This window comes from Trachurus trachurus (assembly GCF_905171665.1).
Source record: "Trachurus trachurus genome assembly, chromosome: 16".
Classification (NCBI taxonomy): Eukaryota; Metazoa; Chordata; class Actinopteri; order Carangiformes; family Carangidae; genus Trachurus; species Trachurus trachurus.
In genome coordinates, this window is record NC_139902.1 from 26126764 (window position 1) to 26154567 (window position 27804).

At 40.9% G+C, this 27804-nt stretch overlaps 1 protein-coding gene across 2 annotated transcripts in view; it reads left to right on the top strand.

Moving 5' to 3' along the window:
* The window catches only part of vps13b (vacuolar protein sorting 13 homolog B), a 339339-nt gene that overhangs the window by 18710 nt on the left and 292825 nt on the right, over nt 1-27804 (top strand). For both annotated transcript variants that reach the window (XM_083990417.1, XM_083990416.1), the window contains exons 4-11: nt 3644-3761; nt 10991-11158; nt 13495-13676; nt 15131-15305; nt 21349-21614; nt 24689-24784; nt 26028-26150; nt 26571-26708. In XM_083990417.1, the coding sequence (XP_083846543.1) occupies nt 3644-3761; nt 10991-11158; nt 13495-13676; nt 15131-15305; nt 21349-21614; nt 24689-24784; nt 26028-26150; nt 26571-26708 (1266 nt within the window). The remainder of the gene's footprint in view (nt 1-3643; nt 3762-10990; nt 11159-13494; nt 13677-15130; nt 15306-21348; nt 21615-24688; nt 24785-26027; nt 26151-26570; nt 26709-27804) is intronic.

Here is a 27804-nt window from a genome sequence, read left to right on the forward strand (position 1 = left end):
ATTTTTCAGAGATGTGTATTGGGTAATAAAAATAAACTCGAGTCAAAGACAACACCTCAAGTGACAAGAAAATGCAGTAAAACCATTATTCTGTTGCAGCCCGTTTCACTTCATATAAACTTTATTAATAGTTTTATATATATTATTCAGTTGTCTGAAAATTAATCTTTAAACTTTCTCTGAGTATACCGAAACGCTATAAATAAGATCGGTGTCTGGAAGCTATCTCCATTTAAAATAAATCTGTTATTATTATGTCCTATTAGTGTCGTCACGTCACAGTTGTTTTCCTGCCTGCTGTGACTGCATGAAAATCATCCCCTCACTCATAAATAGGCAGTTTGTTTGTACTTTGGTTAAAATTGCAACAGTATATTTGCAGAGGAGGGGGAGGAGGGGGAGGGGGTGGTTTGGTGGTGTGGTGGTCGGGTTCGGCTTGATGTGTTGAGCAGAGCTGCAGCTGAGGGGTCGGCCCCTCCAGACAGACAGACGGGCTCAACTCACTCCTGCCTCTTGGACCCCGACTGAGCCAGACGTTTGTAGTGCGGGACAGAGGTCAGCTCCGGCTTTCCTGTGCCCTAACCCCTCCGTGGGTTGCCCACTTACCCTCTGAGTTGGGGGTCCGGCTCACCTGTCACTCACCCTGCCAGAACCTGCTCCTTTTTTCTTTTATTCTTTTTTTCTTTTTAAACCTCTGTTTTGGCCTCATTATCTCCAAGTCACTCTCACTTACTGTTTCTTACGCCGTACTTTCTCTCACAGTGTTATTTTTTCCACTTATCTCTTTGTTTCTTGTCTTTTTTTTTACTTTTTTTTTTTTGCCACCATCATCTTCGGTCAGCAGCTGAGTTGACATGCCTGCAGGCAGGGCAGGGGTAGATCCCTCCCTCCCCTCCTTCAGTCCTTGGTCCTTCTGTCTTTCTCTCCTTCGCTATCCCTCCATCTTTCTTTCCCCTCCCTGTCCTGTGCCCTATAGTGTGGCATTGAAGGGATCAGTTTACCCGGCAGCAGCAGCAGCAGCAGCAGCTGAGGCGGGCTTCACTTCTCCCATGGCTTCCTTCTGAAAAGGCATTTTTTGGCCTCTGGAGAGTTGCTCATTGCCCACACTGACATTGAACGCTTAATTGCACCACTTCCAAATTTGGCAGTCTCGTCCTTTAGTGCCAGTTTGAGTTGTTGAACTGTTGAAATGCAGTCTTGGCCTGCAGGGATAGGCATTCCTTTAGGTATAGATATGAGAAAGAGAGAGAGAGAGAGAGAAACTGTTTCTAATGTGCTCCGGTCTATTGTGGTACCTTAACATGTGAGCGTGCCTCATTAAAAAAAAAAAAAAAACGTACCTCAAATATTCTACATGCGACTTTTGAAGTGAGGACAAGTTAAGAAATGAAGTGTGAATAATGAGCAACAAATTTATATCTTATTATTTGCCAATCTCTCTCCTTTGGAAGCTTGATGAAGTATTTATTATTCCTCCTCGTCTGTTTACCAATTCCCACCACTCGCTGATGGGGGAAAAACTGCTCGCATAGTGCAGCTCCGACACCGCAAAGGCCCTTTACTGAAGTAAAGTGTAAATATTTCTGCCAGAGCCTCTTTCGTCTCTCATGGCAGTTGCATGTTTACTTTACCGCACTGGGGGATACTTTGCTTCTCTTTCAGTGTGTGTCCACAACTCAAATTATGCAAAGTATGTTTAAAACCTAATCTTCATTACTCAACCCACACACACACAGACACAGAGAGGGAGAGAGAGAGGGAGAGAAAGAGGGAGAGAGGGGGCCTCATTGCCATTAGATAGTGTGATAACCAGGGAATGCGTGTTAATTGTGTGGGACATGTGCATGTATGTGCAGTATATATACAGCATGTGGCTTCCCTGAAAGGTGTGGTTTAGTGTGTGTGTATGTGTGTGTGCTCATGGAGTAGCCAAATGTATTTGGTTTTGACACCTTCAGTGTTTACATTAGTCAGCATGAGCCATGACTCTTGCGACACTCTGCCACGCCAGCCCCCTGCCCCCCCCCCCCCCCTCCTCCCCCTCCCCTTTTGAATGCTAAACACATGTGATTGCCTGCTCCTGCTCCTTTGTCCCGATTGTCAGACTTGTAACTTACCGCCCATGCTGTGGAAAGGTTACGTTGCTGCAGTAACCTCTAATCAATGCCATACCGCAGGAGGTTAACTCACTCGGCTCTCTACCTTTTACTTTCTATTTTTAGAGCGGCTCTAATAAGTTTGGGTTCTTTCGTTATTTTTTCCCCTTTTATGGTCGACGTCTTCTGTGCATTATTTTCTTTTCTTTTTTTCATTCCTTCCAACTTTCTTTCTGTGTTTGCAGGTTTATGTCACTTGCAGCAGCAGCAGTATTAACTATATTTGGAGTTTTTGTGAATTTTATTTAACGGGATCTTTTATGGTTGATTGCTATTTTTAGTCGATAGTTTATTCAGTAGCTCTTCTGCTTAACTAAACTAAAAGTTTACCATACCCATTTTTGGTATCTTATTTTTCAGCACAACTTCACCTATATGATCTGACAATTATTTCTTCACTTTAACCTACTTTATTTACATACTGGGCCCTAAAAATACACAACATTACATGGAATACTATCAGCTGATTTGACCAGTTTTTTCCATTTTGCAAAATGACAAAAAAATGACAAATCTTGAAAAACGCCTGCCCATCCCATCCCACTGTTATGCCCGGATAGATATTTTTGTACTATCCAATTAAAACTGGTTTTACATGGTCTATCAATGTCAAAGAAAAACTGGGAGATAGTTTCAAATCTTACTTTTGAGTGAAGTTTACAGCAGCGCTACAGGTGACCTAGTTTTTATTGTTACGGCGCTTTGAAAATGTCAAACAGCATATTATTAAATAAATATTGAACTGTTATCATTATATCTTTTGTTTCTGTGGATTTGTTATAGGCTCATTTGTTAAGATTGTTCACCAAATTTCATAGAATGAACGTAAAGTTAATTTATTCATTAAGCTAAAACTGTATAGTTAAACTTTCCACAGTAGTAGACTTTAAAGTTAAACAGTCAGACCTTTAACCAGCGTCTCATGGGCCCTCCTCCTCTGTTTCCACTGTTTCTCCTCATGTCCCCATGGTTTTAATTGCCCCTCATGTCACAGAGCACCCACTAGGCTGAGGCACTCCACAAGCTGAACCAATAAATAACCTCCTCAACCAGAACCTCGGCTCATTTTGTTTATCTCCAGGCTCATCTCTGAAGGGGAAGTCCATTTAATCGTCGTTCCTACACACACACATCTTGTACTTGCATTCCTGGGCTTAACGGGCTGCTGGTTTTTCTGAGTGCAGGTGACATGTGCTGTTGTGTGGAGGAGAGTCTTTCCACCCTTCTCATCCAAGGACCAGAGTTTATTTGTAGAGCCCATGGAGATGGCTGTTAAATGGGGAAGGGAGCAAGGTCAGTGGGAAGGTCTGGTGTGATGGAGGACTCAAAAACAAAATGGTACACGGCGGTGGATACTTCCCCAATTACTTATCTGGACCAGATCTGCTCCATACATACAGCAGTGCTGATGAACAGATACTCAAGTGCAACCTCTCTGTTGTTAAGATTTTCCACTAACTATCCCTTTTTTTTGTTTTTTTTACCAGGATGACCACGAGAGCGGCTCGAGCTCCACCAGTCGCAGCGTCTCTGACAGCTCCAAGGCTGTTGCTAAGCCCCGCCGCCTGCAGCAGGCTGCCCCCAGCGACCCAGACCTGCCCCCAGGTAAATGATGGCCCTGGGGCCACTGAGGGTATCCTGCCTCCCTGCTCGGAGAACGACCACCTGGGGAGGGGGGGGACTGAGATTAACACCTATTTACACACTACTGAAAAATCATGCTTTTAGTTTTCCAGCCTCTTGATGACAAAATAATTTGATCCCATTGTTTGAGTTTGAGCGTAGATCCGTGTCAGTGACTCAAATGTATGTAATACGTGTTTACCCCTTTTTTTTGGGGGGGTTGAACTGTGTTGCACTACATTTTTCACCAGTAAATCAGCCAAAGAGAGAGAGCATGGGGGATGTGTCCCTGATAAATCACATAGTGATGGCTCTTATCAACAAGACCACTTGACCACATGCCTCCTACAGAGCCGTGGATTCCAGGCGAGCCCCACCAGCACTTTACAGCACCTCACAAAGAAGCGCCTTGTTTGATTGGGGTTGGATAACGGTCGTTTAAAGATATTTATGACCCCCCTCTTTTTTTTTTATGAATTTGTAACTGTATTTTAAAAAGAAGAAACAAACCAGTGACACTGACCTTATATTAAGCAGTAAACATTTTTCTGTATGTTTATTCGGGTACAGATTTTAGACCGATTATCGGCATGGCAGATAATATCGGCCAATATTCAGCATTTTTTTGATAATTGGTATCGGACGTTTTTTTAACCGATAACCAATATAATAAATGTATTTTTTAAACGCACTCCTTTGGCTCTAAAGTAGCCGTCTCTCTGCCTGAAGTCACTATTTTTTAGCTGTATAACAATGTCCTGCCCACTGAAGATCTGTGTTGGAGTTTAATTATTATTCTGCAAAAAATTTTGGTCTTTCTATCACAGATTTTCACAGTATAAAAAAAAAAGAAACAAACCGTTTTAGTCGTCGCAGGTGTGTTAGTCTAAATCCTAGAAAACAAAGAAAAACATGCACTCTCCAAAAAAACTCTCAGGAACAAACTAAAGACGTGCACGGCCAGAAGATAAACTTAAAGAAACAAAATAAAGGCCAGCAGCACTCGTGTCCTTCTCATTGTCCTTTATTGCATACTGCGTCGGTGCTTAACATACACAGACCGGTTTCGACAACGAGGAAGCTGGCCTTTCTTTTGTTTCTTTTAGTCTAAATCCTGACACCAAAATTTACATTTTTACGGCAAATGAATATCGTTCTAAATATCGGTTATCGGTTTCTTTGATTACTAATAATCGGTATCGACCATGAAAAAAACACGTTAGTCGACCCCTAACAGACTTATTCATTATGAAGTACTCTAGAAAACCTTGATAAACGAAATGTAGCAACCTCTCAGACACAAAAAAATTAAATTAAGCTGCAGATAAAACAGTGAAAGTTAGAGAGAAGGCAGAGAGAGGGGGTTAAAATATAAAGAAAAGATATGGCGCTCAGAGAAAGAGAAAATAAAGGGGTAGAGGTGGGGGTCTTGAGCTTTATGATCCAGGTCACAACCACCCAACCATAAGGCTCACTCCCAGAGCACTAGTATGCATGAATGTACGAGCCTACCCTCCTATCTGGTTGTATCTGGGGAGGATCAATTTCCAGGCTTGACATGAGATAATATCTCTCCCCAGCTGTTAAAGCAGGGTGCCTCACACCCCAGCATCTCCCTTCGGACCTGTCTCTAACAGACATCCAAAGTGTGTGTGTGTGTGTGTGTGTGTAAGAGAGAGAGAAAGAGTGCGTGCTTGTGTGAATTTTGGTGTGTGTGTATGCTTGTAGTGTATCTGTATTAAACTGTGTGCACAGCTCTCGCTCGCTGTTCCAGCAGTGGACCTTGTTTCAACCCATTATGGGCTGTAAAGACAAACTCTGGGGTCGGAGGTTGCGGCACCTCAATAACAGCGAGGAAGCAGATGAATGCTGTAATCCCAGCCTTCCCTAATTAAAAAGGTAGAGGTTAAAAGGTAGATGAGGTAAAACTAACCTGCTATGAGTCAGACAGAGGATATTATGCTAAGAATAAGATACAAAACAAACCTGTCAGGAGTGTTTAATGTAGTTAAGGATGTTTGTGAGGGCACCGCGGTGAAATAAATGGCTGCAGGCGGGTAATTTTTCCAGACATTCATTAGTCTAATACCTCATCTTAGATTATTTTTAGTCCACTGGTATGGACGGAGATGTTATCACAGGATGACATCTTGTACTATAGGACTGATCGTGCTTTTAGTTATTTCTTCAAGGCCGTCCTGGTCTTGCTTCTAAACCCAAAACAAGTTGCTTTGGACAGAAACCATCTGTCATATTAATGTTATGTTGTACTGAGACCTCATCTACTTCCATCTCTTTCTGCCAAAGTAAAACATATTTAATCTGTGCAGCCTTGTAATTCAACCCATATTGCATACTCTCAAATATAATGAAATGCATATCATAGCACAACCTCCACATTACTAATTAATTATGTCTGAAGAGTTGTCATCGTCCTACACATTGCGACTTTAATGGACCTGGTATCAGCTTTATAATTCATTAATTCAATAAATACTGTAGTATAGGCTTACAGAAGGGTAGGTTTGCATTGTGCAGCTATATTATGTAGGAAAAATAACAAAAAGTTGAATGAAAAGGTTTTAATTAATGCAATTAGGAATTCAATTGCAATCTTTGTGTTCAATAATAACCAGGTCTAAGTGTTTAAGAAACACTGTGAGAGTAAGAAACTGTGACTTCTGTAATTTCGTGATACCACTCGCAGCCATGCCTCTATAGCACGGTTCACCCAAACCCACAGTACGCAGTGATCCCATCTCTGTCTGAGCTAGTGAGCTATAACACTACAAGAGGGAAGGCCTTAACAACTGTTGGACGGACATCAGGGAGGCAATATATCATTGCACAGATTACCAGTGAGTTGTTGCCAGTCCACATTAGTACTGTAGGCTACTTGGCTCTGACTGTGGTCCAGTCAAAACAGTCAGCCAATTAGAGGAGAGGCGTAGAGATCTTGCTAGAGGTCCAGAGAGAAGTGTTAGAGAGGAGATATAAAACTATATATATATAAAAGAAGAATACCTAATGAATACCACACTTTGAAGTTAAAGGCAGGAAAAGTGTAAAATATGTGTCCTGAGCAAGAAAGCTGTAGTAGCAGTGAGACCGACCGTCCGTCACACACGCACAGGGCAACGGGCAGGCTTCTTGGTCAGCATCTATGTCGACTAACCACTGTTTTGAATCTGCTCCCTTCCCCTTCAAAACGGCCAAATGAAAACACAGCCCGACACTAAAGAGCAAGCCACCAGCAATTATCCAGTCATTTGGCCCTAAGCCCTCACATACTGACTGAATTTATCCTCCCTGTTCTCCCTGTGGTGGGAAATAGAGACGTTAATTCATATGTCATTGGATTTGGTTGCCACACAAAGACCGAAAAACACCAAGTGCTTCCACCTTAAGCGATTCTGTGAGTGATTATGTTTACTGCTAACTTTGTGGGGGTCCAGTGGTCAGCATTTGTGGGAACCACATTTTGCTTTTGCTTTTTTTTTTCTCAAGGAGATTCCTGTTTTGCTCTTATTCACACAGCTGAAGCCATGCTTTGTTTTATTGGAGCTCAAGGAGATTTAATAGCAGCCAGTCTTTCGAGCTTCGAGTCGAGGTTTAACCTACTACCTGTGAGGTGGTTCAAAGTTGTTAAAGTAAAAAATTTGCAGTTTCAAAGCTGAATTCTCCATAAAGTGCAACAAAACTATTCATTAAAGCCGTGATGACAGATAAATTTATTGCCAAATCATTAAGATCTAATTGAAACAGTAATGGACTCTCTGCATCATATTCATTATATAAGTTGTTCCATATCGACATAGTTTTACTTATGTACATTGTCTTTTCAGCCTGTTCCATTGTGAGTGCTACAACACTGATTGGGCTTTGCGAACATGCATACATCTAAATATGTGTGTTATACTTGTGGATTTGTGCATGCATGCATGGTTATGTAAGTCTCCATGTGATTGGAGGAGAATGAGATTTGCATGGACTGAAATGCAAACGCACTCTTGAGATAAATCTATAATAGTCCAGTCCAGTGCTACTGTTGTCCTGGTACTGGGGCCTTTTGCTGAGAAAACTTAAATAAAGCAGCTGTTCTGTTGGTATTACTGGAAAATGCTACTTATGGATAGAGAATATCGCACACTGGTAAAAGCTGGAGCTTTCTCCAGCTGGAGCTTTCTGCTGCTCTGGGGAGCTGCTGTACCACGCATGGTTGGGATCTGTGAATCTACCGTTTTATTATACGAAGTCCTAGAGTGAATTGAATGGTTAACATAATTAGGTTTAAATTTTACTGGTGATAGCGACCTTGGGATGATATGGACTGTGATGCCGTAGTGGAAATGAGATTTTTTGCATGACAATGTTTCCTTTCTTTTGCGTTTTACAGATAAAAGATGAATTGATTTATAACATTTTGTGAACTTTACTCAATATCTTCAAGGTGCCTTGTCCCACACCATGCAGCCTTTTCATGTGTCCTCTCTTGCCAACTGTGCGCGAATGACGTTTCAGAATAAGACCATATGACCCGCTTTTGGTCTGATGGACTTGTCTTTCTTTGTCTCCATGTCTTATAACTGGCAAGGCTAATAACTGCTAATACTTTCCATATACATGAAAAATGGCGAGTATGGACACTATAGTGTTTCTTTCCTGTATTGCACAAAAGAGAGTACTTGGCCTGTTCTGAGATCACATAAAGGAGCTGGTTTTTCCAGTCATTTTATGGTTGAGCAGTTTTAAATGGGCTTCTTCCCTGTGGGCCGCAGCACAGGTGCTGGCTGTGTCAATTGTTTACAGAAGTTCAGAGCAGTACGATGACTCGCAGAGAGACGGATTGGGGCCCTGGATTTGGTGTGTGAGGCAAAAATAGGTATAACAAGTGTAAGAGAGTGCGAAAGAGGGAGAGAAAGAAAGAAAGACACCCTGACACGGGCAAATTAGTTCCAGAGAGGAAAATGGCAGGGGGTAAAGTGCTGGTTTTATTGCCCAGGCTGCAGGTGGGATAGCGGCTTTTCTTGCTGACCCCAGATTGAGGCCTACAGTACATGCACACACACACACACACACACACACACACACACACACACACACACACACACACACACACACACACACACACACACACTCTCTTTCTAACACAGCCACATTCATGAATGCAAGAAAGCAGCCAGGCGCCCGCTCAAACTCAGACAATCGCCTGCATGCATACATACAAATCCACACGCAAATATCACAAACACGCAGCAGCAGCAAAGTGTTTACGAGTCGAGTTTATATCATCCACGCTTTCTGCCACTCTGTTTGGTCAGGCAGCAACATTTTGTCAATCGGATTATGCTAATGCATCGTCGGCCGTGTGTGTACAAGAGACCCTAACAGTTAACTAATTCATATAAATATTTTCATCAACAGAACCATTTAGTTTGGTTTAATTATCGGTCCCGTTATGCCCCTGGGTCCAGGCGCGTAGATACAGGAAGACAAACATTTGGTTTGGAAAATAAGGGGAAAAGCTTTAAAGCTTTATATGTTTTAACTTGTAGTGACTGTGTTTAACAGTACATGGGAGGAATGAATAATGCCATTGGTCTTGTGGTCAGGAGAATTTATTGCTGTATATTTTCATATTTTATGGTTGAAACTCCCCTGTCTGTAATATTTTAACTTCTTTCTTACTTTGTTGAGTAATAACCTTACCATGTATGTTTTTCCTGTGAAGCTTCTGTTTCTGGGGCGTCACTGTTTGCCACAGGAGGTGCTGCTGCCGCTAACGCTGCAGGACGGCTCCCCCTGCTCTGTTGAAACCCAATCTATCCGTCGCACTGCTGCTGGCCCTTAGTTACTGCATCCCTCTGCCCCCCCCATCACCTTTCACTCTCCCACCATAAAATCTATTTCTATATTCCGTTTCTTTCCATTTTGTACAATATTGATTTATCTGTCCCTCGCTCTCCATCACATGTCCAGTCATTACGCTATAAAATGAGCATGTGCGTTGAGCGTTTTTTAACTCGGGTCAAAAACACTCAATGTTGAATCCTGGCAGACTGGTGTTTCTCTCATTCCTTAATAAGTCCAACTTATACAAATATGTATAAAGTCCTGTTTTCTGTGAGTGCTCATGCCATGAAGCCTTGTGTACATATTTAAGTGAACACGCAGGCTTCTCAGTGGTTCGACAGGGGATATATGTTTGAATCGACACGTGCATGGTTGAGTTAAACAGGACTTAAGCATACGAGAGGATAGCCCTTCAGAGACAGATTCATAAATTCACCCAGGATTTGTTGCGCAGCTCAGGCAAGTGGTGAGGAGTAAAAATGTTTTCTTATGGATATTTAGCTCCTTTAACTGTACATGTCCAAGGGAAAGAGTGTAGCGAAAAATAACATGTCAGGACCTCCTCTTATTTATGAGCCCATGAGGATGGCAGGGGTCAGTGGTACTGAGTCTAGACTTTCAGTTGTAGTAGTTGTAGTTGCAGCTCTGGATTTTACTCTTTTTACAGGGTCTCTCTCAACACTATACGTCAATGTGTCTTGATACTCTCTGACAGTTTATTAGGTACAACTAGCTAAAACCAATGCAGCCTAATGTGATAGCCCGGCAATAAATTCCCACTTCATTAAGGATATAATGTTTCGATGTCACTGAAATTATTTTAGGGAGGTGTTAAGTCAACTTTATGGTCATTTTAGAGGCTGCTGTTTGTGGTGTTGTCGTTTTTTTCTATCAACCAACCGGTCAATGAAATAATATGGCTACCATGCTATAAATAAGGCATCTTTTAATATGGATTTACTTTGCACTCCTTTAAATATTTGAATACACTGGACCATTATTGGATAATATTAGAATTAATATTATTATTATTTTTTAATGCCTTTTATTGAAAATGAAATCATTGAAAAAAGGTCAATGAAATTCCCATATATGGTTTTTAACACTCAAAATTATAATATTTTTGTTCAAAAAGGTGTGTATTGGAAAATATGAAGAAAAAAACCCAACACAGATTAAATTAAAGAAACAGTTATCAATACATAATGTATGAAAAATACATTATAAACCTAAGTACTCAGCTTTAAGTTAAATAACCTATTTATTTGTCACAAATACACTGTTACTGAATGTGGTATCTTCCCTGATAAAGTGTTAATATGTGTGTGGTGTGTGTGTTTTTGCTTATTTGTTTGCAGGTTACGTGCAGAGCCTGATCAGGCGTGTGGTGAACAACGTGAACATCGTAGTGAACAACCTCATCCTCAAATACGTGGAAGATGACATCGTATTGTCGGTCAACATTACCTCAGCCGAGTGCTACACCGTGGACGATATGTGGGAGAGGGCCTTCATGGACATCACTGGTGAGCAATGGCTGCTTACATTCCTTGGTAGTGGGATTAACTAGTAAATCCACTAAGACAAGAACCTATATACTACAGTAAGTGTTCAATTTTGTTAGTTCAAACAAAGGTCAAACAGACATCTCAGACACGTTTAAACATGGCAATTTGTTTAAATGCCCAGCGTCAGCGGCCTGGGTAGTCCCTCATTCAGACTCTTCATAACCTCCACGGTGTAACTGGAGCATGTGAAGGTCAAGTGCAGAGCAGAAAATAAGTTCACATTTAAAAATACAAATGATTATGGATCCTACGCTTATTCTGTTGGGTTTATATCCGGAGAAACATAACTACAATAAATATGAACAGGCATTCACAGACCTCAGCTTGCTTAATGCCAAGAAATGTATTGCATTATTATGGAAAAGATCTAATAAGTAGGCAGTGGTTAAGACAGATGTTATCAAGCCTACTATCATAAAGGAAAACTTAGGCCAAACAGCATGTATTTAAATACTATATACTGTATGGGGGGCCCTTCATTGAATATGAATCTGTTTTCAGATTTTGTTTCTCCGTTTCTTTCCTATTTTCTCCCAAATACCAGTAATTTTTCATTATACCATTCAATAAGACTCAACTTTGTGGTGTTTACCATTTCTTTAAATAACAGAAGACATGTGTTGGTTGTTGTTCTTTATGTGTTTGTTTTGTTTTGTGTTGCGCTTTCATTGTAATAATGCAGCAAACATAATTATGTTGTATGATACATTATATTGCAGAGATGCCAAAGGCTGTTTTTGTTTTTGCTGCTTAAAGATCAAAGATATAGTGGAAGAAAAAAAATACAAAAGATGGATGAGGTGGAGAATATTAACACTGAGAATATTACTTGTGAACATGTATCCTTAGCATTTGTTACCTACCTGGTTCCTAAGACTTGTGCAACTTGTTATTTGAGGTTTTAAGAGCACAATGTCTGTAAAATTTTAAAAACATTTCTATATTATGAAAGTGTATAGACCAACCATTTATTCTCTGAAGTGAATGCAACTTGTAAATCTATATTCTTTTATTTCAGGGAACAGTTAAAATGAAAAACTTGTTGGACTGACAAGGAGATTATTGTTATCTATATTTTAAATAATAGAACAGAGACTGTCACAAATAGACTCTTCAGCTATGTACACACAATTATTAATTTGTACTGTTTGTTTCAAGGCATCAACCTGATTATCTGCAGATATCAGACTATCTAACATTAGCTCTCTGTCAGGGTCGGCGGCCTGAACAAAGCTGATTCCTCGACCTCCACTGCTTCACATCTTGTAGTCAGAGATAAAATCTGTTCCACTAACACAAACCAAAAGCTCAGATAAGTTTTTTTTGTGTCTGTATCCCTTTTTGTAGATGCAATCTTTAAATCCACCACAAGTCAGAATCAAGTAAACTGTGGTAGATGTGTATAGACTGTAACTGTTCACAGTTTATGACTCAGTGAGGCTCATATATCCAACTCCATCTCTGTTAGCTTTTAACGATTGATAAGAAGAATTGATATTGGATAATTCAAATAAGGATGATGATTAATTATAGTATCTATTTTCCATTTCTATCCATTTCATTGACAAGCTTTTTGCTCAGTAGAAACTCTCAGGTTTCTTTTCTTACTGCCAGGGAATTACAGCTATTTTAAACTTGAACTGCCATTATAACTTTGAAGAGAGAGAACCCGGTTCTTTATAGGCTCACACAAGCCTGTATCAACAAAGTCAGTTTCAGTCGTTGTTATCACTGTGGAATTTATTGTAAGTCCAATATGTGAAGCAAGAAGTGGCTGGATTAATAGTTACTGACAGTTCAGGGAACAAAATAATTCTGGGAATGATGAGTCCCTGTTATCAGTCTGTGAGGGGTGAGTGACTCAATCCAACTCATCCAACACACACACACAGACACACACACACCCACCACTTGTACCTCTTGTAAGTGCCATATTTCACAAGGGCTTTGTCATGTCTGCTGTCATCTCCTCCGATGATTTGTCATCATCTTTGATATATAACTTAATTAGTTGCTGTTTGTTGTTTTTTTGTGGTTCGTGTGTTTTTCGTTTCCATTTTTGTACAAACTCCATAAAGTACTTAGGTGTTTTCTTTGTTACATTTTTATCTATAAATAGGAGAACTACTGTATATAACTGTCAGTTAACCTCATCTGTCCCACACACTGAAACTGACATCTCAATGTTTTTGTTCATCATATGGAGATATGTAAAACATCACAATGTCCAAGCAGTGAGAGAAAGACAAATTTGGGAATTATACATTACTTTACTTTTTTTTCCCTCCGTGCAGCTCCAGAGCTGGTCCTAAGGAAGGTGATCAACTTTGCAGACTGCACCGTGTGCTTGGACAAAAGAAACGCTAGCGGCAAGATCGAGTTTTACCAGGACCCGCTGCTGTACAAGTGCTCCTTCAGGACACGCCTTCACTTCACCTACGATAACATCAACTCCAAGATCCCATCTGTCATCAAAGTGAGTAGGATGCATGATGTTGGATTTTTTTGCTGAAGCTCTGCTGATATTTTCAAACTCGTTGTGACCGATACACAACTTTTATCCATTGAAAAAATGAGCATCAAGTCTTTCCCGCTCTAAAATTAACCTGTGATAACAAATTTGTACATACAGACTTCACCACTGCAGACAGCAGTTTGTTTCAGGCTCTTCAATACAGCAGACATGTTGAAGCTGTACACATGTTGAACTGATTGTACACATTTAATATGGTCACGCACATGTAGTTAAAGCGACACACTGGCATAATTTTTCATGTCTGCAGATGACAATTATAGACTTTTTTAAAGTTATTTATCAGCCAGTGTTGTGCACCCATAATATTTATCTAAAGCTCAAGATCAAGGAGTCTTGTATAAAGGTTATTTTAATGTAATTTTGCGTTTGTCCAAGCATGTCACACATGCTAATGATGAAAGAGTTCAAACATGTACTAGCATCTGATAACTGGGAATCAAGGAAAACAGTATGCTCTGCCCATGTTGAGCAATGCTACCGATGTTTGTTCAAAACCTAGTCACTCATGTTGATGTTGAACACCAGATCTAGACAACTAATAATAACAAGAGTTTTCCAAAGAAAAAGAAAAAAGTGCTCCTCTGGCAGCCGGTCAGTCACAGTCTATCTTCTACTCTTTGTCAGTGGAGCAGTGGAAGATGTTATTGAAAATCACAGATTAGAGTCTTGGCTGTCTCGTTTCTTAATGTGGTAGAGATTTGTTTATGTAACACATCAAACTATTTTTCATGGAAAAACTAATATAAATCGGTTGCAGGTGCATTTTTTAACTTCTGGTAGAAATAATAATAATAAGAAGTCTTTGTAAACCTTTGTTGGTTCTATCCAGAAAATCCACTGTGGCGGCTCTCTGTGGTTTTTCTCTCCCTCTCTGTGTGAGTGTATTGCATTTGTCAGTTGTCCTCCATAAAGTGACATCGTGGTGAATGTAATTCAGTCCCATTTATCTGTTAAACCAATTTTCTCATCAGGCTGAATTAAAGTAGAAGTGGCTCAGACACAGAGCTGGTTTCAGTGACCTTCACTTAAGGTTTTCATGGTGTCTCATCAACACAGTCACACATGCAAGACTTGCCACGTTTAGATTATCTGTATCTGTTACAGCATTTAAAGAAATAACATAGATAAAGTCGACCCTCGCCTGTCAATCTTGTATTATTTGTAATATCTTGACATTATACAAACCCAGCTTCCAGATTAACCCATACCAGTTCTTATGGGGCCTTGGGCAGCTCTGCCCTTTATTTGTTAAATCTTCCTATTCACATTATGTAAGCGGCCACCACAAGCGGTCGGGCCTGCAGCCCATTTCACATTTAAACATATAATTTCACAAATCAAATTTCAGATTTTAAACCTTCTCCTACGCTTTTCTTCCCCCAATGTTTTCTCAGATCCAGACCATGGTGGAGAGCCTGAAGTTGTCCATCACCGATCAGCAGCTACCGATGTTCATCCGCATCTTGCAGCTGATCATCGCCCTCTACTACGGCGAGATCGGAGGACACAAGGAGGGCGAGGGAGAAGACGGCAGCGGCCATGTCAGGGAGGCTATTGCAAGTTTACCAGGTGAGTGACACTAACCTTTAGATTGTTATGTCTCTGTTTTGTTTTGTTTTTTTTGCTTTCTAAAAAAATAGAAACATCTGCTTTGCTTCATTTTATTTTTGCGGATGGTATTTCATTTGTTTTGAAAGGATCTGAGCTGAGTTTGTTTAAAGCTGTTCTCAGTAGAATTTGACATTGTTGACTGGCACTTGCTAGTATATTAATGAAGATAAATTAGGTTGTTTTCCTTTATTTATGCCTGTTTTTTATTTATATGTTCACTTACAAATGGTGAATGAGGCAGTTGTTATGACTTATGAGTGAGGGCGCTACTTTGTGCTAATATACTGTGTTGTAGGTATCCGACCATGCACCAGGTAAGAGCAGGGACAAAAAGCTAAATCAACATGATAGGGTCAATATTTCAGATTTATTAAATTTAGTTTAAAAATCAAATATTGAGGTATCTTTCATGTGTCTGTATGGTTCAGTCATATTTCTCAGACGAGGCTCTGAAGTGGTTAATAATCCATCATACTTAAGCGCAAAAAGCTTTTGAAGTTTTCCTTCCGATGCGCTGCATGTTGCCCTGTTGTGTTCAGGGGCTATGTCTGTCCATATGCTGCTGTTGTTCCTAAATGGGACATTTAACATCACTTTGACCATGGTGTGCGCTCCTCCCGCTCTTTCCACAAACAAAAGCCAGAGCGTGTAACTCAACACAGACTGTTGTCGTCAGGCCTGATCCCCTCCATGTGGATAGAGGCAGGAGAGAGCGGGATGAAGGGGAAGAAACAAGGATGAATCAAACACAGGCCCATCTCTGTCTCTCTGATTGGAGCACCATAGGAAATCACACTCCACACATCCAGGAGCTGAGCAAAAATACACACACACACACACAACGCAGCTGGCTTCTCTTAAAGGCATACCACATACACTCAACCGAGCACTATGCACAACCACCTGGAGGTTTTCTGTGCATAAAAGTTGAGGTTAAGAGGCCTACACACACACACACAAATACACACGCACATTGAATGTATATATACTTTTTGATACCTGCAGCACAAACTGCACATAATTCCTCATCTCATCTCTCCACAACTGCTCACCCGCATCCCGGGCCAAATAGACCAGGATCAAGTCTCAAGTCCCGCTGGGCTAAATCAGCCTCTGTAGCACCAGGAGCAAATTACGGTGGAGGGGAAGCAGCAGCAGCAGCGGCGGTGGCGGCGGCGGCTGTGGCGGTGGGCAGCAGCAGCAGCAGCAGCAGCAGCAGCAGAGAGAGAGAGAGAGAGAAGGGGAAGCTCGCAGCAGCAGCAGCAGCCCAACACAAAACAGCCCATTTGCTCACTCCCTCTAACTTTGCTCCCTGTCTGTTGGCCTGGGACTTTTACTGCGAGTTGGCGCGGCTTCCAGTTCGGTGTCCCATGCCAGATGTAAGAGTCAGTGTCATGCTACTGCTATGTGGAGCCTCTGAGAATGAATTAATATCCCATCACAAAAATATACAAGAGGGGGACCAGCTCTTGGAACCTGAGCGCCCCAGATCTTGTTATGCTGGAAGTAATCGACAGAGTGAAGAAGCCGAAGAGGAGGGTGGAGTGGAGTGGAGGGGGGCAGTTGTGTGTGTGTGTGTATGTGTGTATGTTTGTTGGCGTGGGGGTATAACGGAGGGAGGGGCTTGGGCCTGTTCGTGAACATATGGTTTTCAGTGTATTCATTTCACATTTAAGCAATAAAGCTGATTTTTTTGGACAATAGTAGCAGAGTTACTGCTCAAATGATTTATTTACAATAAAAAAAATATAATGCATCTCTCTTAACCGGTACAGACAGCCTTGTACCATTGATGGGCTACAACTACTGCAACATTCACGTATGTACGTACAGTATGTATGTTGAAGCTTATAGCGACTGACTTAACTGACATACATATTTATTTTTAGTTGGTTGTAGTTTGTAGGAAACAATCACTGTCACCCGATTGCTGCAACATGATCCCTGTATTGTACATGGCACTTTATCACACTCACTTTGTCTGATACTTTACTGTTGGATCCAGTGAAAGCTCATATTTGTGTGTGCGTCTTTACAAAATAAGTGTACAGTATGCGTGTCTGTGTGTGTGTGTTTAGATATGTGGACAAAAGAGGCAAGAGTAATGGATTTAGTCTGGATCCACTCTGCGCCATATTAATAAGCCGTGACTCTGAATTGAAAGCGGTTCTTTCTAGAACATTTCAAAGGGAATATTAATTTTTCCCCCATGTGAAGGTGTTTTTCTTTTTGCCAATTAACAAAGTGGAAAAAGTCTTGTAATGTGTTTATGTTCCCATGATTCACTGTGGCTGCATGTTCTTGTTTGGATCTCTCTCTCTCTTGCTCTCTGTTTTCGGTAAGAGCCAATGCCTCATTAATGAAAAAAGCACTAATAGGTGAATGGTGCAGGATAACTCGCGTGTCACCAACCAAAGCAAACTTTCAGTCACGAATAGACGGCTGCTTTTCCTGCCGTCTGATATTCAATGAAGTCACTGAAATCTCAGCAGTTGGAAACATGGATGACTTACATTCTTGAATGCACCAGCTGGTCACGGCAGCGAAAAGCTGTACGGTTTCAACAAGTATGTGAAGAATTATGAACAGAGGACTGTGGCAGGGTGTGTGTGTAAGTGTGTGTGTGTGTGCGTGCCATGGTTTATCTGAAGATGTGTACCGTATGTATTTGTTGTGTGTTAGTGCAGTGGTGTCTATAGGTGTTTGTTGTAGGAGATCTCACGCTTTCTTCAAAGGGTTATTGCTTTTATATCTGCTTCATTATAGGCCTGATGTACCCCTCTTATTCTGACCCAGTAAGAAGACAGGGCTTCGTTTTAATCATAATTTCACTTTTTTTTTATATTGCTGAAGAGCTAGGAGCGTTGTAATTGCAAATAAACAGGCGCAATTAGGTGAACAAATAAGCATATCTTTTTTTATTATAATTTTTTGCTTAGAAGTGATAAACAAACACATAATCTGTGACTAGTAAATATTAAAGTTGTGCGTGTGTTTGCTTTAATGATCACATTGTGTCCTCGCTTTTACATTTTAGTTTGTTGTATTTCCGCAACTGTGTGACCAGCTTTGATTATAAATGAAATTCAGCCCGAGTGCGTGCATATGTACACACACACATAAACCGAAACACACATGCAAACTCAGCAGATGCATAAAAAAAAAACCCAAGCAGAGTAGCCTTTGCTCAGTAGTCAGGTAACAGTTCACCTCTCCCTCTATAAACATGGAGGGACATCTACTGGCCTGCGAGGGCACTGCCTTCCCTCAGTCCTCCCGTCGTACTGTCTCAATGTCACTCAGCTGTTCACTAACTTACACTCCCACTCCCTCACTAGCTTAGACACACACCACTGCCTGGAGACTTTGGACTCATGGAAACCAACTTTGACCTTGACATATCCTATTACATAGCGCTTCTGAGCTCTGCACACGGACATATGCACACGACCGATGTTGTTAGTTGTCTATGAAAAATATCCAGTCAGGGCTTGAGTAGTGAAACAGAAAAGGAGTTCTAGTTTGTGTTTCACACCTGTGTGGTCACAGAGCTTTTTATTCCACAGCAGCAAACATTTTGTCCGCCCCACCCCCACCCCCACTACCATCACTCTCTGGGAATTTTTCAGTCACTTCTTTGGATTAATACTTCAAAGTCTCCTTAAGCCGGTCTGTTTTGATCACTTGATTGGTAATTGTGCTTTTATTTTGATTGCCCTGCAATTCAAATGTAGGCTCCGTCAGGCTGTGACGTGAAGCGAAAGAGCTTAGCTTGTTGAACTGACACCTCAAAGGCTTCGCGGAGTGAAAACAAAAAGGAAAATAGAGAAATGAGAGACAGAATCGGACAGGGAGGGTGTGTGTGTGTCTGTGTCTATGGGGGGATAGGAAGGGGGTCTAAAAAGCCATAACATAGATTTCCAACTGCCAATTTGCAAAGTGAAAGATTTAATTAAAATATGTCATAATTTTCACCGCCTTAGCCTCTGGGATTCCTAAGCTGTGACCTCACGGACAATATTGTTTTCTCACAGAGGACGTGAGGCCACGAGGAATGGGATTGCACATTCTTGTGTATTGACATCAGCTTCCTCTCTCCTAGAGTGTATGGAAACAGACACGATGGGATGAGTTCAGAGGTGGGGATCAGGGACTGGGGTTGGTTTTTGGGGGGGAACCTGTGAACCCAACCCCAGATGGTTTGGCTGAAGAAACCTGGAGAAAAAGTAATGGTGAATGAGTTTCACAACTACTTCTGTTTGTCTTTCGTTACTCACGCCATCAACATGCCAGTCAACTGAACATTCATCCGATTGGTCATCCAAGTAGTTTCTACATCCAAGTGCTTATACTTTCCCCCGCTTTTGTTCGAAGTTTTCTCTTCCTCCCTCTTGACAGCCTTTGGCTTCTGTTTACCTTCGAGCCCATGGACTTTTCCTGATATCTCCCTTTCGTGCAGGCTTTGTCTCATATTTATACCTGGGGGCCATTGTTAAGCCTCGATCTTCTTTCCCCCACTCTACACTATAGCCTCTTCACAAGGTGTGGCCGGCCCGTACCTTACAGTAGCCCGTGCTCCAGTCAACCTCTTGCACTTTGTCTAGGTGCACAAAGTGTGACCAATCACCTTACTTCCTCTGGCTTAGTTTCCACAGTCCTGCAGGCAGCCCATTCTGCACCTCGAGCCAAGCCAAGCCAAGCCAAGCCCGTAGCTCGCCTCGTGCTGATCGCTCACAGCTACCTATCCCTCCCTCTGTTGGCTCCGTACAAAAATATGTGACCCAACCCACCTCTTGCTCACTGGATGTATTTGTGAATGTGGCCCTTTGCTTTGCTGTTGGGTCCTGCTCAGACAACCCTGACCACAGCGATCCACTGGGCCCAGTCAAGGCTCACCCCTGTCAGGATGCTGGCTGACAGGCTTTGCCCTCTGGCCTTGTCTGGAATGGACTTCCCCTCCCTCGCTCTTTGTGGAGTTCATGTAGGAGTGAGTTCATGCAGCACTTAGAAATACTTGCACACCTGCATGCTGGAGCATTGGCAGCAACTACTGTGAAACTGCCTCGGTCTGTGCTGTTTTTGTGTGTTCAGTTGACAGCTGAAACAACTTGCTTGTATTAAACTACCCTGAAGGCACGGACAAATTAATTTAGTGTGCTGCATTGGGCACACACACTTCCATTATCAACATCTTTTCTCTGTGTTTGACCAGTTTTTTTTTTTTTTTTGCCCAAAACCTGCATATTTAAACCAATGTATCTGTTGAAGGTAAAGCATACTGAAAGCAACGTATGTAAATTTGACATGTGTACAATGTAGGATATTTATCTTTTTTCACAAGGCAAATGTCTCTGTTTTTTATATATATATTGTTGTTTATTAAATCCACATTGTGACTACGAAATCTGCCTAATATTTATCTTATCTTCATCTTAATAAGACTTTAAAAGTCGACCTTGACCTGATGTTTGCACACATTTGATTGAAACTACAGTAAAGCAATCTGCTTATATTTACACTATAACCAATTTAAATGTCTTTTCCCATTTTAACTCCCATGTGGCAAGGCAATTTTATTTACATAGCCCATTTTTACAAGCAGTTTTTGTCTCAAAGGGCTTTACATGGCATCTTAACAACATCCTCTGCCCTTAGACCCTCACATCTACTGAGGAAAAACTCCATAGAAAACCCTTTTAACAGGGAAAAACTGGAGAAACCTCAGGGTGAGCAACAGAGGAGGGATCCCTCACCCAGGACGGGCAGACGTGCAATAGATGTTGTATACAGACAAGAAAACAGTTTATAACACAGAATATGGAAAACATAGAAATGTTAACAAGAAGCTGATGAAAGCAGCTTCTTGTGAACTGAACCCTGTGGTACATCATATATTTGTTTTTGTATTTATGTATTTATGTATAAACTTTGGTTTTACATCTGTATAAAAGAAAAACTCTCAATAAAAGTGATAATTAAAATGTATTTTCCTCTCCTTCAGGGATGGATGTGGACATGGACAGCCAACCCTCCAGCCAGTACTCCAGCACAGACCTCTACATGCAGAGTCCTGACGAGGGGGAGGGCTGGGTGTCCTGGGCTTGGTCGTTTGTCCCGGCCATTGTGGGGACAGAGGAGGAAAATGAGGAAGACCTCTACCAGCAAGGAGAGTCAGGAGGGACCCCCAACAGCCCCCAACAGCACACACACAAAGATCCCATTGTCTCCATAGGTTTCTACTGCACCAAAGCTTCTGTCACCTTTAAGGTAAATAAACTGTACATATAAATATTTTATCACTGAACTATTACTAAATGTTATATGATCCTGGGATGTATTCCAATATACAACAGGTGAATAATAATTGCATTTTATTTACTATTATTTTCTTGGAAAAAAAGGCTTAATGGCCCAACACAGTCAAATCAATTATTTTCATTTTTCTAACGGCTTTAAAGTTAGAGGTTTTCTGCATTTAGCTGAAATTAAATAACTGGTATGAATATGATTTACCTTACATCCATACATTATTCAGACAGCAAAGTATGGATGTAAGAAGGTCAATGTCTTTAATGTGTCTAATACACAAAGAGTTATTTCCTTATAAGTCAGAAAAGTCTTTTTTAATGGTGATCTAGAAACTCATCCAGATTTAAGATATATTTGCTGTAACAGTTATTTTTCCTTCCTCTACAAAACAGTTTATTTACTCCTCTTTGTGGTCATTTTTGGTAAGTTTGAGTCTTAAATGACGGCTTGATCCACAGGAAGCTTCAGGGCTCTTTGTCTCTGTGTGCGGTACATGGGAGGGTGGTTTAACCGCTAACTGGTGTCTCGGGTCACGTTAATGTCTTAAACATTATACATGGTATGATGACTATTCAGAAATGGATCCCAAACTTTAATCCTGCCTGCTCACACTCAGAATAGTTGGAATTCATCTGCGTTTCCCCTCAGGTTCAGGCTCTTCAGATCACATTACTGCTTGCGTGTGTGTATATATGTGCGTGTATGCATGCGTGCGTATGTGTGTGTGTGTGCGATTACTTGACAGTGTGTGTGATCAGTGAAATGGGGGGGAGGAGGTATGTCTCAGCACAAACAGACCTTGGTGCTTTTCTAATAATGTTTAAATTGTTCCTGCATTGTTTGAGTTCTTTTAATCAATTAATTGCCTCTCATCTGGAGTAATTGCAGACAGCTGAAAGGATGGTTTTTTAAACGTTCTCCTTGCTTTCCTACAAGGAAGTATTTAGTTTGAGGGAATTTCATGTCTTTGAACAGCCACTGCCTGAACCTGAGTTTGACATGCACGTGAAATCAGAGAGGTATTTTTAGATTGCTGACGCATTACTCCTCAGATCTGTTTGATCAGAGAGAAATTGGCAGTACACTTTAATGACTTTTACACACATAATGCATAGTTTAGCACTGACCATTTGTTCTCCCTTTTTTCATTTTTTGCACACCTGCCAAACTCTCATTGCTTTGCTAGACTTGATGCCATATTTTTGCTTTAAGAAACTTTGTTTCTTTATATTTGGTATTTTCATTTATTAAAAAAAAAAAAAAAAAAAAAAAAATCTAGTGTTCTCTTTTAAGATTTCCACCAGCTCTTTTGTACTGTGTCATATTTCTGAGAAGTGGACATAAAGACAAAGTATCTCAATGTTCACATCCAACATTATAACATTTTCAAGATGCTTCATAAAGAATCATTTGATTTGTGTTGGACTCGCAAAACGCTTTAAATGGGCCGAATATAATAAAGGAGACATAGCAGGGAACATAGTGGTAGCGGCAGCTCTGTGGATTACTGGCCGTATTAGGCATTTGTCTTGGAGATCCAGCGCTATACTGCGTTTCTCTCCGTTCTGCCGTGGTGTGTCAGGCTTACAACAACAACAAAATAGTGTAATATATGATGAGCATTGATGTCTTTTCTTTTTGGCTCAACCAGACTGTCAGTGCCACTCTGCACTGATGATGTTAGAGCAATTCCTGTAGGCAAATAATTCAAAGTCCTTTCTTGCTGCTGCTGCTGCTCCCATGAATGTCCCGGCTGGGTCGGGGTGGGGTTGGGGTGGGGTGGGGTGGTCTCCTGCATGTGAGCAAACCATCAGGATCGAAGGAGGGAAGGGAGTTCGGGTGAGAGAGTCTGCTGCATCACTAGGGATAATAAGGCACAGCTGCCTGTTGCTCTGCACCTGCTTCCTGTGTTAAAGTTGAATGGGGTTGGGGCCTTGCACAGTTCTGCTCTACACCCCCAGTTTTTTTTTTTGACATGGTCAACCTCAAAAAAGCGTCGGAGCTGTGTGTAGCATTCTCACCCTGAACAGGCTGTCCGTCAGTCGATCTCTATGCAGCATGAATGCTCTAATAACAACTTATCGAGTGAACTAAAATACTCAATGAATAGTCACTTACATTGTTGTAAGAGTAGTAGTAGTAGTAGTAGTAATAGTAGTACATTAGCTTTGTGCATTATCTTTCCCCCGCCTGGTATCTTGAGTGCTTTAGTCATTTCTGCTCGCCATCTGAATAAAGCCAGAGCGGGCCTCCCCTAAAATCAGAGTGGCTGTCATGTGGTTTGATGAATGTCTTTGGCCAGAGTCCAAACTTGGAAGAGAAAACGACCAAAAAGCTGGTATCCAGTGTATCCAGTCTCTGATCTAAGAAAATGTCATCTGTCCTTGTTTGGATGTTTTTGTTTCTGGTTTGAAGCATTATTTTTTTTTTTTGGGGTGGGGGTGGGGGGCCTCACTGCTCCTCACATCTCAAGACTTGCGCTGCGTTTGTTTATTTTTCAAATCACGTATCTGTTTCAGCAGCGTATTGTGGACATGTATGCACACACAAGCACGCACACACACACACACACAATGAGACATATGCTTTCCAGTTTTTAGTGTTGCTTTTTTTGGTGACATCTTGTATTATTGCTGAAACTGTTGCTTATTCTGTTGAAAACCAAAATTAATTTTCCTTTTGCCTTTTTCCCAAGAGTTTGAGGCGACAAAATCCACATTTTACTCAAATCATGATGCAAACTTTTCACTTCCTTTTGATCTGGTTTAAATATTTTTTAAATGCATAATCCATCTTTTGGATCCAGTGCCGCTACGGCATTAAAAAAACAAAACACAAAAAAGTCTCCAGTTTTCAGGGTCTATTGTGTTAGTGTATTTCTTTGTGACACCTGTTGAATGTAATTTGAGTAGTTTTTGTCCTCTGGGTCAAACGAGCTTTGATGACCGCACTGTGTTTATTAATCCATGTTTGATTTTTGATGATAATAAAGTAAAACTAAGTGTATTTTGTGTCTCTTCCTTGTGTTTCAGCTGACAGAGACTCACTCAGAGAGCAGCTACTACAGTCCTCAGAAGGTCAAGTCCAGAGAAGTCCTGTCTCTGGAGCATCAAGGAATCACTATTGAGGTAAAACACAACATCTTGACTTCTACCCTGGCTCCAGAAATATGACAATTTCAGTGAGGCTGAAGATGATTTATATGTTTTGATGTATTTATATTGAAAATATTACAAGTAAATTGTCTATATTAAACTAACCAAATCATCATGTCCTGATATTGTAGCTAAGTCGGCCCATCCCTGCTCTCTACCAGTCTTACCCATCTTGTTTCTCATCATCATTGCTAGAACTGACCAATAAATATCCCCATCCATCTGTCCGTCTGATCCTCCATTATTATTATATCCTGATTCACTTTTGGACAGAGACTCCTATTAATTCACTCCCCAAGTACATTTATAAAACCCCCTCCAGGTCACTAATCTGTGGCCTGTTGTGAACACACTGGAATCTGTGTTTGAGTCAAAGCCCAAGTCTGATCATTTCCGCATTTCCCCCTTGGTGTAGAAAATATTTTTAAACCTTTTTCTCTGATTACCTGGTTGGAGTAGGAAAGGGGTTTTCTGCTCCTAAGCTTTTTACCAGATGTGAGAATTCTGAGAGATTTCCAATTCCAATTTCTGTAATTTATGCTTTTGCTGGAAGAGAAAGAAAGCGGCCTGAACCAGGACCAAAAGTGAGAGCATTGAAAAGGCAAAGAGGATGGCTAGTAAAACAGGGAAAGCTAAGCCTTGTAATTATTTTGTGGTGAAACGTAAAGGTTTATTGGATTGCTCTCTGTTTAGCTGTCTGCTGGGTAAAGCAAAGACATGGTGGGTGAGAGGGACAACCACACCTCGACGGTTATAGGGGCCGCTCGAGTGCTACCACATGCACATGCACATGCACACGCCACTCTCAGCGCTTCGAAACGAGCCCACAAACCAATGTCATCATGGTTGAGAAGCTTTTTTCGTCTTTGTGATAAGGCCATAACACTTGAATCTTAATCTGTCATTAATTTCACAGTTTATGTTTTTATTGTGATGTAAAGGTTGTAATTCAGTCCAACTCATTTTTTAAAGTTTTGCACTATGTTACTAATACAATCCTGAGGTTTCTCTCTGGGGAGGAAGGGTTTCTGAAGCTGGTGTTTTCCCCCTTTTGTCCAGGTTTAAATTACCTCACACCATCACATCCTCAAGTCTCCTCTCAAATTTCTTTACCATCCAGCCAAGTCTATTAATATTTATTTTATTTAATTGATAGGTTTCCTGTTTAAAAAGAAAAAAAAATGGTTAAAGTTTCCCTCTCTGGTCTTTATCCCAGGTGCTGATGATGGGGGAGCCCTTCTTCGATTGTCAGATTGGCTTTGTGGGCTGCCGGGCTCTGTGCCTGAAAGGCATCATGGGAGTACGGGATTTTGAAGAAAACATGAACCGAAGTGAAGAGGTAAAAACAGCAAGTAAAACTTGAGTGAGTGAGAGGATTAAAAGAAAATTTAAAAGCCAGGGAAAGTGTTTATTGACACCTAAACCCGTTTCCTGCTGCCTCTGAAGAAGAAGAAGAAGAAGAGAGACAGATTTGATCTAGCTGTTGCCATACAAAATACAAGTACTAAATGAAATGGATTTATTTAATCAATTGAGTTAGTAATGCGTTTTTTAATGGAAACTTTTCAAAGGCTATTTTTTATAATCGCGTGACAGTAGGTTATTCAATAGAAAGAAGACGTACATGTGGATATATGTGGGATAAGATGAATATTTCTTTTTTTAAACGCTTGGGTCAGATTGTGTTTTTGTCAGATGTTAAATATTAAATGTTTCTTGGTTTTTTTTTGTCTTTTTCCTGTGTTTTTTTCCTCTGTAGGACGCGGTGTTCTTCAGCTGTGGCGACAATCTGAGCAGTAAAGGAATGACTTATCTGACCAACTCTCTCTTCGACTACCGCAGTCCAGAGAACAACGGAGTGAGGGCCGAGTTCATCTTGGATACCGCCAGTCACAAGGTCACTAAATGAGAATCTAGACATCCACATTAAATATCACTGTACCACATCCATTTTTTTTTTAATATTTTGTGGTTCTATATGTAAATACGGGGAGACCATGCATGTCAGATCCAGGTCTTTAGAGATCGTCTACCTTAGAGAAGCTAAAACTATTTTTCAAACATTGGAAACAGTAAAACGTGTACATGAGGAACAGCTTCACTGGGAACTGAGCTGTATTAAAACACTGTATGTTTGAGCACAGTGAGAGCAAACAGATGAAGGCCTGAACCTGACTGACAGTCGACAAGATGCTAATAGTTGTTTACAGCTGCGCCACAATATTTTCAACTACGTCGACTGACTCGCACGTCCTCGGTTACATTAACCACACGCAGTCCAGCCCTCGTATAGCTACAGTACTAGGTTTTGACCTAGTCTTGTTTTCAGAGGATTAACCACAAAGACACTCTGAGAAGTGATAACAGAGACTAAACCATATGGCAAAAATTAAGCAGTCAGTTCCAAGCCAGACCAACAATCAACTCAACGCCCACATGATCACAGCTGGGGAGACAGGCCTCCGCACATTATCTAACCAACAACAACACGCTAAAGAAAATATCTCACTCTGTATTAATTAAATGCATTCGTTTAGCAGCACCTGCCATGAAATTAAATGTTTGTGGTGGTCTGGTCATCAAGCTGTTGAGATGACCTATTAAAGAAAACAAGTTCTTATCTTTATACATGTATATACACAATTACACCAGCATTTTGTATAATGGCTCTACTTCAGTGCAGTATTTAGCAATGTGTGGTGGCTTTTTTTTGTTGTAAACATGTCATTCTTGTTTTATCACTTTGATTATTTCTGTCAGTAACCCAGCTCCTGGCTGCGGTAAAAGTCTGTCGCTGCTATCTAAGTAGTAGTGTTAAAGCCATTATTCCTGATAAGTCTCCGCTCACTTCATCAGCCTCGCAGCTCTAGTGTTGACTCTGCTAACTAATGTTCACCAAACCCTCAGTGAAGCAATTGTTTGGACATCCATTCATCCATCTATTCATAGTCGATAGTAAAAAGGAGTCAAAGGTTTAGCGATACTTCATTAGT